The following is a 12277-nucleotide window of genomic DNA, read 5'->3' on the forward strand; positions in this document are numbered from 1 at the left end:
GGTAAACATTTGTATGTATGTAGTAGGGGCTTAGTAAATGTTCATTGATAATTCTAATTATTTGTTCCATAGAAATCTTGTAACCAGAACAACAAAGCAGTGTTTCTTTGGATTACTTTTTTCTGACTTAGGAACAGCTTAAAAGTTTTCAGTGCCTTTTAAAAGTTGCTGTTGAAGGCAACAGATGCAAAAGCAGCAGCTGAGCAGTCCATAATAAGTGTAGTGCTCTGCTGGTTGCTCTGAAATAAATCCAGAAAGTACGGCCTCTATCCCTTATTTCATTCTCAATGTGTATGTAGAATAACTAGAGGATGATGAAATGGCACTATATAATCCACCTTTGGATATGTAAGTTAGAAAAAGAAATTTTATTTCTAAGTTCTTTTAAGTAGCATGCTTGGCAGTTTTAAAAGCTTGATGTTGTACCTTGCTTTGGTACTGTAATAGTAATAATGCTGTCAGTAGTAACTCAGATTTATATTATACCTTAAGGTTTGCAAAGCATTATATAAATTTCATTTGATCCTGTGAATGAGCTGCTGACCCTTTCTTTGTAATAAGTTTTTTTCCTCCCAAGATGGAAGTAATAAATAATATGAAGACTTAATATTTTTTAGAAACTTGCCCTGTTTAAGTTCCTCAGAAATAGGGTAGTATGTAGTAATATCTTGGATTCTTGGGTATTTCTGACAAAGAAATAGAGCCTGTTTAATTATGAGTCTTAATCCTTAGCTCCTCACCTTGCTTGTCATGTTCTCTGTGTACCTGAAGTATAAGGAAGAAATGGGAAGGAATTTGTGTTGCTAGTGGGAAGAATCGTTATCCTGTCAATGCTTAGTTCTGGAAATCATGCAGGATCAGCTTCAGTCAGTTATATACCTTCTTATTTGTTCAGATCCTTCCTTATCTCTCATGTTCCAATTCTTCTAGCAGGGTAGATTTCTCACCTCTTTTAAGTTGCTGTACTGTCCAATTATATAATAATTTTGTAATCACTGTTCAGTCTAAAGTTATATTCCAAACTGCATTATTACAGAAATTATCTTACTGCACTATCTTATCTGTTCTAACATTCTGGTTCTTAACTAACCTATTCTTTTATTTTCTATTGATTTTTTTCCCCCCTCCTTTTTTCAGCTCCTATTTTGCATTTTCCCTGCTTAATTCTTAGGTGCAATGTTTGTAGGAATGAAAGTTGAGGCAGATGAGGGATTTTTATTATAGTAGCTCTTCATTCTCTTTCCCTCTATAATGTAAAGGCTTAATTTAATAAAGATATTTAGTAGTTTTAATACTTTTGTGGAAAAAAAAGCTAACAAAAAATAAAGGATTTCCCATATCCCTCATTTTCTTTTTCCAAATCTTTGTAGGGTGGTCCATTATGGAGCAAGCAATGCTTTTACTATGCCTGTTCAGATGAGTTTTTGGGGGAAAGAAGAAAATAGAAAAGCAGTTTTAGATCAGTTGAAGAAACATGGATTTAAGTTGGGGCCTCCACCAAAAAGTAAGTTCAAGACTTTATTATATTGATATATTAAATTTGTCATGTTGTTTAGTATTATAAGCCTATTTTGGGGGGAGTCATTTTGTTTTGTCTCCCTGTTTTCTTGCTTTTTGAGTTCAGTAAGGGTTTAGTATCTATCTGCTGAAGTGTCAAAATTTGAACTTTTTGTTCTGTCTCTTTATAGAGATGACTGGGATTTTATTAAATATGTGCTTTTATGAATCATAAATATGAAGTGTCAGCCTTCAAGGAGTTGTTAGAGGAGGGCTTTTTATTTGTTCAGAGGTTTGCTTTGAATAATGTAAAGTAGTCTTTGTGGTTAGCTTTAAACATTTTTTTGTCCAGAAGATTTTTTAGACAAATGTGTAAGTTTTAAAATGTTTTTATTTGTGTATTTAAAGTTAATATCTTTGTATTTACTAACTTGGATTGTTTTGTGGGACACAGGTTCAGGATTTAATTTTGATAGTGCTTGGAATTCTGAACGAGCTGGACCAAGTTATAGTGTACCTATTCATGCGGCTGTGCAAATGACAACTGAACAGGTTTGCTTCTTTTTCTTTTGGGTTCTTTTGCCTTGAATTAGAGTCTGTTCTCCTATCATTAGCTTTGGTTGGCCTTGGCATTTTTACCAGTGCCTACCTCTTAACCATTTCCACCATTACTTTCTGCTATTTGTGTTACTGGACTAGAACATAAATATTTTCTTAAGATTAATTCCTATGAATGCACCACCTAAACTTAGAGCATAAACACGTAGATTATGTGAATAAGAGTCTTATATTGTTATCTGTTCTAAATAACCTGGTATGATATTTTGGTGTCCATATACAAACTAATTTAGTGTTCTTTGCATTGGCATGCCCTTTCCTCCTTTCTGCCCCTTACCATCTAGTGAATGGATCAAAAAATTTAATTAAATGTTTATTATATGCCAAGCACTGTTCTAAGTGCAAAAGTGAAATGATGTCTACCCTCAAGCTGCTTAAATTTTAATAGTGAGTAGACATATATGAGAGTAGTATCCATCCAAGAATGTTTTGATCTGAGTAATCATCGGGTTATTGAGTGGAGCCACGTGGGAGCTGATGGATACGAAGCAGTGATAGTATTAATCTAATTTGAATTCCCAGAGAAAAAGGTTGGGGAAAGTGGAGGGGAGGGTATGTTGCGGGGAAGAGAGCCAAGATACAGTGGCCTATGTACCTTTGCCTTCAATGGTAATCAGGATAGCTCAACTCCTGGGCAGGAATACAACTACTTAAATAGATCCCTAATACACTTAAAGTATATGAAAGGTAGAGTTTATTCCCTTGCCAGAATTTTGTTATATCAAGGTTCGCTACTCAGTGGCAGCTTCAAATTTGGAACTGGAAGGACTCTTAGAGATTATCCAGTCACATTTTAACCTAGAAGGAAACAGACCCAGCGACAATAAATGGTTAGCCTAAGGTTGTAGGTACTAAGAACCAGGATTTTAATTCAGATCTCCTTTTGCTTCTGTGCCACATTGCCTTTGTTTTGAGAATGTATAACTTGAGAATCTCATTGATGTGTTGTTTTGAATAGCAAATTATTTATTTATGTCTTTTATAGAGAAAGGGTAATGGAGTGGAATAGAATACCTGACTTGGAGTTTGGAAGATAGTTTAAATCCTGACTGATGCTTTTTTATCCCTGTGACCATGGAATAGTCACTTATCTCTCTTAGCCCCAGTTTAATCCTCTGCCCAGGGTTAAATCTTCCTAGTGGTGGGAAGCTCCCAAACTAAGTAGCAATGAATCATGGGTCCTTAATGCAGACATTTTTCTCATAGAGCTAACTACTCTAAAGGCACTGACTCGTTTAATTTTTATTTTACTTTGAATTTCACTTTAATGATGTGCATTTCTGTGATTGTGTATTGCAGCTCAAAACAGAATTTGATAAATTGTTTGAAGACTTAAAAGAAGATGATAAAACTCGTGAAATGGAACCAGCTGAGGTATTGAGTTTGTAGTACTTAACATTGAACATTGAAAACCGCTTGGTCTGTTTTAAGAGTGCTATAAAGTTCTTTGTCATTTTGGACATTTCCAACTTCCTTTTCTGCATGATCATTGTATTATTCATCTATCAACTATTTTGTATGGAAAAATAAAGAAAAGGTATATGCTGTGTCTTACAGGACTTCTTTTACTTGTAGGCTATTGAAACACCATTACTTCCACACCAGAAACAAGCATTGGCTTGGATGGTTTCACGTGAAAACAGCAAAGAGCTACCTCCATTTTGGGAACAAAGAAATAACTCCTACTATAACACAATTACCAATTTTTCTGAAAAGGAGCCACCAGAGAATGTTCTTGGAGGAATATTAGCTGATGATATGGGTTTGGTAATTGTTTTTTTTTTTCCTCCCTAGAATGTGTAATAACATTTGGGGGGCAAGTGAGAAGGGTTTGGGTGAGACAATAAAAGTGTAGTGTTGTTAATATAGGTTTTTTAAAAAACAGACTCATTAAATAGAAGTAGGTGTATTGATCCAGATTTGAGGAATACATTTTTTACTTAATAGAAAAAAATCTTTTCATGGTTTCTATACCATGTAAAATCTGTATTTTCCTTGATGCTTCAAATTAAATAGGTTCCCTTAAAAGTAGAGAGAATGGGTAAAACATTTGAAAGAAAAGTCATTTTCAGTTTACAGACAGTCCCATGTTCATACCCTACCTCCAGCATTGTGGTAGGTAATTTGCATGTTGGATACTCAGATCTGTATTTCCCCATGCTGATTTTCTTATCCTTGTTTATGTTTCTATAGCCACAAAACAGTTGGGGAAAATATGAAAAAAAAAATCACTGGACTCATTCTGCTCTGATTTACTTTTTAAAGTTCAACAAATTGTATCCTGTATATTTTTATCACAAATTATGTCATTTGTATCTTAATATTTAATGACTTACATTGGGGAAACTTATCTTCTCAACAGTACTAATCAAATAACTTAAAAGAAAAAATAACTCGTTTTAATTAGAAGTTGTTTCAAAAGTAACTAAGATGTGAGAGTTGAATATTAAAAATAAATTTTTTGATATTTAAACTAGTTATGTTTCAATAGCCTTTTGGTACATAAGAGTTAAAATAGTACGTTTCTGAGATGCTTGACATTATGTAATAGAGCCATTTCATCCTACATTTTTTATAGGTGATAGGTGGCAGATGAGTCATTTTTCTAGTGCTAGTCACGTTTTGCAGAACGTCAGATTGTTGGGTCACAAGTAATGCATACATCGTATTTCATAGCCACCATTGGTCCAATATTCTTGTCCCTTGACTGTAGGGTTCATGGACCATCTCAAAAAATATTTATGAGCTTTCTAGCAGTGACTCAGAATCTGGTTAGATATGTGACTTTATGAAGACTTTTTTTTTTCCCTGTAGGGCAAAACTCTTGCAGCCATTGCAGTAATCCTAACCAACTTCTATGATGGCAAGCCTCTTCCTGTTGAAAAAACTAATCAGTTGAAAGAGGTGGAGTATTTGAAAATGTTTTGTTCTATGAGATGTTGATGGAAAGCAGTCTCTCTTTAGGAAGCAGTTACTCTTCCAACTCTTTACACTAAAAGTCCAGCTTTGTAGGAGAAAAAAAATCCCTTTGTCTATTTTTCAGAGGAATTCTTGTCCCTTTCAGTTCATGGCAGAGCCCTAGTCACCAGCTACTGTGTGTTGAAAACATGACTTGTAGCCATAAAAAGCAGCCCATTACTGTAAGTTTGTTTGGAAGTTAAAAAAAAACTTGTTAATTATGATTACCTTAATTTAGGAACCAGTAGTATTATAGTTTACAGTAGTATTCCCTTGTTTGAAGCTTCAGTGTAAGGGCTATCGGTGGAAGTTTCAAAGGGGCAGATTTAGTTTTGATGTGAGGGAAAACTTCCTCACAGTAAAGAATGTTCCAGATGTGGAATGGGCTGCCTTGGGAGGTAGAGTAGGGTTCTCTTCACTAGGGGCCTTCAAAGAAAGGCAGGATTGCATAGGTTGTAGAAGGGATTGTTTTTCATATATGGCTTGAACTAAACATCCTCTGAAGTCCCTTCAGACTCTGGAAAGTTATGATCATTAAAGAAAGTCTTTTCATTTAGGAACATATTATTGATAAATCTGCAAAACAAGGAGAAAATGATGACAATGAACAAGTGAAGGAACTGTGTAAAGGTAAAATTTTAATCCAAAAGTGCATAGTTTAAATATTACCAATCTAATGGCTTAATTCTAGTGTCCATTGATACATAATTCTTTAAAATGAGGGTTAAGATCTGCGTTTCTTAAGGATGGTCTGATGTTTGTTTCTAATATAGTATATATTTTCTTGTTTTTAATCACTGCTTCATATGATATGTATCTTTTACTTTCAAAAAAAAGAATTTACTGCTGGTGAAGAGCCCAGTGTTTCAAATGTCAAGGAAGAAAGTAAAGATTTCAAGTCAGAATTTGCAAGTACCCGTCCCAAAAGGTAAAAAATATGTACTGGGGTTTGCATATGACTTAAAGAACATAATCTTTTCTCTGGGAAGTGACTTGATATCTTTTCTGAAATTTGCTGACATGGTATCTCCAGATCTTCTTAACTTACCTTGCTGTGTTGATGGAGAGAACTGGGAGGGGACAATTCTGCCCCCGCCAGAATGCCTACGTAAATGAGATCATCAGTCTAGCCTAGAATAGTGACTTAGATGATTGTGGTTTTCTAGAATAGGAATAAAGGTGCCTCTGGCCAAACTCTCTGCGTTTTCACTTGCTAAGTGGTGGGGAAAATGGCTTGTTAACTATTACAGAACATAGCTAGATACCAACATTGAAAGGCAAGTTTTGAACTTTGCTTTGTAAAATTATTTCCCATTAGTTATCAATTAAAAAGTATGAAGGTAAGATAAACCTGCTTTGCTCATGGCAAATTTAACACAAAATTCATGTGTCACTTGCTGCTCAAGTGTCTAGTAACTTTTTCATGTATCTGATGTTTTTGCAAAACTATTTATTTTTTAGAAGAAAAGCCACTGTTAAGTATACTGAAAGCAGTGACTCAGAAGAGGTGGAGTTAAATGAATTACCACATAAAATAAAAGGTAACCTGAAATATTATTTGGTTTACTATTTTGTCACATATGCTAATTGATTGTGACAATTTTTTATGTATTACTTTTACAGCCAGACCAAGACAGGAACAGCCTGTGACTAAAGGCAGAATTAAAAGTATGTATCTTCTACTTATAGTAGAATAAAGAATAGTGGAGTAAATTTTACTAAATTTTTTATCACTGACTTGCAATCTATGATAATTGCACATGGACTTAGCTCAAGTTTGCTCTTGTTGAGATTTATTAAATTAATTAAATTTATTAAATTAAATTAATGACTCACAAATTATAATAGTTATAATTCTTAGATTCTGCTAAAGTTGGTTAAGAAGGCAGCATGGAGGCTTTCGAAACATTTTTAGAAAGAAAAGAAGACCACATCATTGAGTGTATAGAGAGTGACCCTGGGCAAATCAGTTAAGTCCCGGGGGAGGGGGGGCTTTTTGGTGAGGCAGTCGGAGTTAGGTGACTTGCCCAGGGTCACACAGCTAGTAAGTGTCAGGTGTCTGAGGCCAGATTTGTACTCAAGTCCTCCTGACTCCAAGGCTGGAGCTCTACCTACACTGTGCCCCCAGCTGCTCTTAAGACTCTTCCTTAGGCAGCTCTCAGATGGGTTCTTGGGATGGAGTCCACAGATCCTAGGGGATCTGTAAACTTGGGTGGGGGAAATGGCATCTTTTTTTCAACATAATTGGTTTCTGTTGCAATCCTGTATATTTTGTGCATTTAGAAACGTTCTGAGGATTCTAAGACCGCCAAAGAAGTTCGTGACAAAAAAAGACTAAGATAATAACTTACAGAGTAGGAGCCAATTTGAATTGTTTGGGACAGTGTCCTCTTTGGTCATTCCTTGTACTGTACAATGAAGTTACAGGTACAGTCCTAGGGGAATCTAGCCAACTTCCTCATTTTATACAGAAGGAAATTAGAGCTGAGAAAAGTCACTTGCCCAGAGCCATTCAGTAGATCTAGAACTAGAATTAAAGTCTCCTTACTCAGCCAGCCTGTTTGTCTTTTTACCAACCAGCCTGTTCAATCATTTCATTTGTGTCTGCCTCTTTGTGACTCTTTTTTGGGGGTTTTCTAGCAAAGATACCGGAGTGGCTTGCCATTTCCTTCTCCAGCTCATTTTACAGATGAGGAACTGAGGCAAACAGGGTTAAGTGACTTGCCCAGGGTCACACAGCTGGCAAGTGTCTGAGGCCAGATTTGAACTCAGGAAGATGTCTTTCTGACTCCAGGCCTGGACCACCTACCTGCCCCTTTGAAAACTTAGTTAATTCATGTTATTGTATACTATAAAAGTGAACACTTAAAATTTAAATATCAAATTTTTTTCTTTTCTGTAGTTTAAATATTGCCAGTACCATTCCAAGTTAGTGAAGTTTTACTCTGTGAAGAAATGAAATTGCTGTTACCAGATGGCTAATGACTGATGCAAAAATTGAGTAGGCTTGTCTAAGGACAATCTACATATCTGCATGGGAGCAGAATTCTCTATTTCTGGTTCTGTGACGTGGGTGACAGTATTGTAGATTGCTTACTATGGAGTAGTAGGCCAGCCTTGTAGTGTTAACAGAGTCTAAGAAAGAATGTAGTAATGACTTCATGTTATGTGTGTTCTCTACTGCAAAGTTAGTATGACTAATGGTACGATCTTCATTTTTCTTCTAAGGATTTTCTAAGACCAAAGAAGATGCAGACTTTGCATGTGCACTTGAGCCATCTGCCCCTCTGGTAAAAAAGAAAGCCATGAAAAAAGGTCAGCAGCAGTCCTGATACTTCAATTTCTATTTTTAGTTCAGTCAGGAAATGATATAACTTGAGGAATTTTTTTATGTATTATAGATAATTACAAGTTACGTATCTATATATCTGTGTAGCAGAAATTATGGTATCCTATAGCTCTGTAATTGAGTTGAGAGAAACAGATTTGCCTTTTTCAATGTTAAGCCAGACTGAAGAACTATAAATAGTTGTTAAAGACCATGAAGATATTTTGAATATAATTTTGTTGATTTTAGTGAAAGAATGAAAGAAATGTTGGGGTATGATTTTTAGTTTGAAATCATCCTTTGGTGAAATTACAAAATCATAAGTGAGTACAGTTTTGATTTAATTGGTTCCCTTACTTTGTCTTAAAGTCTATAACGTGTATTACGTTGGGAAAATAATTTATACTTCTGTTTCCTGATTTATGAAATCAGGAGGTGGGTCTAGATGGCCCCTCACTTCACTTCCAACCTTTCAATCTGTCCTCCTAGATTCCTGTACTTATATTGCTACCTCTTCTGGCATCTTTGTCCTATTAGGTTAAGCTAACAGTAAGTTGTAAGGACATTAATTGTCAGATGAATTTTAAAAACCAGTAAGTTGAGAATAAGGTAAATGTGTATGAATTTGCTCATTATGATAACCAGATGCTGGGATCAATGCCTTTCCTAAGCAAGAGCTTAAACATTTCATTAAACTTTATTTACAACTACGCTATAACAGACTGACCATGTAACTTAGTGAAGAGGTCTGGAAAAAATAAAAATGCCCAAAAGGTTTAAAAAACTGAGTTACTTGCAAATTTCAAATTGTTTAGATAGTTTGAGGCTGCTTTAGTAGATGCTAGAAATTGTAAAAGGGTGTAAAATGAGAGTCAGTCATTGCTAAGAATTTTAGAGGTTCTGATTTTCCTTGTTATTGTTGCTCTGGGATATGAACATAATATGGCCTGAATATTTTGTGTTGATGTTTTATTATGAAATTATTACTTTAAAAGTCTGGATCTTTTTTTTTTTGCCAGTAGGTCACCTATTGAATTTTGTCATACGTAACAGATGAAAAATAGGAACTGATTTTTTGGCAAACTTAGCTTGGTTGAATATCCTGCTAAGCAATGGGTGCAGTAGAATTTCCTTTTAGTATTTATGGTACCCTCTTTTACATACTATTGCCAGCTGGAATGCCTGGTTCCCCTAGTGCCTACTATAGTGACTTGCACATACCATTTATAAGTATATATTGGATAATTCATGATGTGAATCAGGCATCAGCTGGGACTTAAATCATATGGCTTGGAATTCTCAGTGTGTTGGTATTGGTCATAAGGATAAATAACATGAGGGTTGTATGGGGAGTATATTGTATCAAATGATTCAGCAAGGATAAACTGCTTTATGAATTTTGAGTGATTTTAACATAACTAAACTACATGAAGGACTGTGTTCCTATTAATGGTTATTCTTTCAGGAGCTACCATAGTACAGTGCTCTAAGAAAATTGACAATGAAGCGAAACCAAGAGCAACGTTGATCATCTGTCCTCTTTCTGTTTTAAGCAATTGGATTGTAAGTTTTATTACTACATCTTAAAATTCTGTAGCATGTCATTGAACTTGTAAGTCATTTTAGTCTTATGGTTGGAAATCCTCTGATTATGATTTGGAAGGATAGTACCAATTTTGTTTTTTACCTGTAATTAGCAGTTTTGCTAAAATTAGCACAACCTTTATTCTAAGTCAGAAATTAAAGAAAGGAAAGATACCTGCTTGTAAACTATTCACCACAAAGTCTGTGAAATACTTCTTTCCCAGAAGCCAAAATAAAACAGTATAAAGGAAGCATTGTCTGTGGGATGCCATAGACGTTTATCAGTTCTGTGACCCTGGGCAGTCCCTTAATTTCTGCCTCAGTTTCCTCATTTGAGAAATGGGGTAATAGCACCTACCTCCCTAGGTCGTCATGAAGATCAAGTAAGACGATAATTATAAAGCTTGGCATAGTGCCTAGCACATATTAAGGGCTATATAAAAGCTAATTTTTATTATCATTATAACGAAATTAAGGAGAGTGAAGATTGATACATGTTAGAATGTGAGCATACTCTATGTACAGTTTTGGTGGATCTGTGAAGGGGTTCAGTCAATTTTTCAAAATTTCAGTTTTGAATTTTCCAAGAAAACATTTTCTCTTGAATTCCTCCACTGGTCATATGTGCCAGGGAAGTCAAAGCTCAAAACAATGCAAGAATATACCAAAATAAACATAACATACTCTTTATGATAGTGGAGACCTAGAAGCAAAGTGACTGGAAAAAATTGGTAGTACATAAATATAATGGAATATTATCATACATTAAGAAATAAGGAATTCAGAGAAGAAACAGGAAATTTGTATAAACTGATTTTGAGTGAAATAAGTAGAACTAAAAGAACAATATACAGAGACTACAACCATGTAACTGAAAAGATTATCTGAGTAATTTGGAGGCCAGTGAAGGTACTGGAGAGCAGATAAACATAATTCTTCCTTCCCCATGACAGAGTGACAGAGTACTTAATTTTTTGTCTTTGCCACAAGAGAGATTTCTGCCTTCATTCAGGGAAAGGTTTAAAATCACTGTTGTAATGTTAAAAGATGTTAAAGGTTTTTTTAAAAGATACATCATTTCTTCACTGTTAATTTTTTCACATATAATGCATAGTATTAAATTAGTAAAATCAGTATTATGCTTACGGATTAAAACCGTTTTTTCTTTTAGGACCAGTTTGGACAACATATAAAATCAGATGTGCACTTGAATTTGTATGTTTACTATGGCCCTGATCGCAGCAAAGACCCTGCCTTGCTTTCAAAACAGGATATTGTTTTGACTACGTATAATATTTTGACTTATGATTATGGAGTAAGTATGCTTGAAATTGTTCTATTTAGGATTAGAGATTTTAATAGTTCCACTTTTTTGTTACATGAGGAAGTGTTTATGATAGCAATATAATAAAGAGATATCTGGCACAGTGTTTTTTAATGGACTTAATACTTTGATAACGCAGTTTCCTAATGCTTCTAGAAAACTGTACTTACTACAAGGACAGGTTTAAAATTTTATATTTTAAAACATAATAGCAAAACTGAAATTCTGTCAAGGATTATACTGCTTGGCTTAAAATAGGATGATTTTGCTATGCCCAGTAATTTCATTGGCATTTTCAGTATAACATCTTAGTATTTTGCTATAGGTTTTTCCTTCCCACGTTATCAGTGAGTTTATATCAATAGTTGACCTGAGCTGTTTCTGTTTATTTCAGAGCAGAGGGGATAGTCCGTTACACAAAATAAGGTGGCTGAGAGTCATTCTGGATGAAGGTCATACCATACGGAATCCAAATGCTCAACAAACAAAAGCTGCACTAGATCTGGAGGCTGAAAGACGATGGGTGCTGACAGGTAATCTGCATTACCTATCAAAGTTCAGTTTAGTCACTTTTAAAAATGTATTTGCAAGTAAGTGAGTGGGAAATTATAGGAAGGTTCAGGCATATGTAGGAAATGCTTCCTGTGACAGTTGTTTCCTGCAAAGCTTTGGCATATGTTCCTAGAAGTCTCATGTTGGGTAGTATGCCTGCACATCACAATTCAAAATTACAGAATCAAAAACAGACTTTTTCTTAAAAGTGTAGGGCTCGGTACTTAGCCTTTTGTTGTTTATTTTGGGCCATTTTACTGCTGATTAAAAGATTGAAAAGAGAATAGAAGACAATACGATTAAAATGTTCTGTTTGCTAGTCTAATTACAGCACTTTTGATGCGGAACCATGTTGAAATTCAAGTAAGGATTTTATTATTTGTGCCTGCTCTGTTCTATAATTTAAAAATTGTGAG

The 12277-nt window shown here is 34.8% G+C and overlaps 1 protein-coding gene across 4 annotated transcripts in view; it reads left to right on the forward strand.

Moving 5' to 3' along the window:
- The window catches only part of HLTF (helicase like transcription factor), a 35532-nt gene that overhangs the window by 6538 nt on the left and 16717 nt on the right, over positions 1-12277 (forward strand). For all 4 annotated transcript variants that reach the window (XM_078147495.1, XM_020980925.2, XM_020980924.2 and 1 more), the window contains 13 exons: positions 1371-1504; positions 1952-2049; positions 3415-3489; positions 3691-3882; positions 4930-5019; positions 5631-5703; positions 5911-6001; positions 6535-6614; positions 6697-6741; positions 8302-8388; positions 9867-9964; positions 11157-11300; positions 11704-11842. In XM_078147495.1, the coding sequence (XP_078003621.1) occupies positions 1371-1504; positions 1952-2049; positions 3415-3489; positions 3691-3882; positions 4930-5019; positions 5631-5703; positions 5911-6001; positions 6535-6614; positions 6697-6741; positions 8302-8388; positions 9867-9964; positions 11157-11300; positions 11704-11842 (1346 nt within the window). The remainder of the gene's footprint in view (positions 1-1370; positions 1505-1951; positions 2050-3414; positions 3490-3690; positions 3883-4929; positions 5020-5630; positions 5704-5910; positions 6002-6534; positions 6615-6696; positions 6742-8301; positions 8389-9866; positions 9965-11156; positions 11301-11703; positions 11843-12277) is intronic.

This window comes from Phascolarctos cinereus, unplaced genomic scaffold (genome assembly GCF_003287225.1).
Source record: "Phascolarctos cinereus isolate Bilbo 61053 unplaced genomic scaffold, phaCin_HiC Scaffold_7;HRSCAF=346, whole genome shotgun sequence".
NCBI classification, from domain to species: Eukaryota; Metazoa; Chordata; class Mammalia; order Diprotodontia; family Phascolarctidae; genus Phascolarctos; species Phascolarctos cinereus.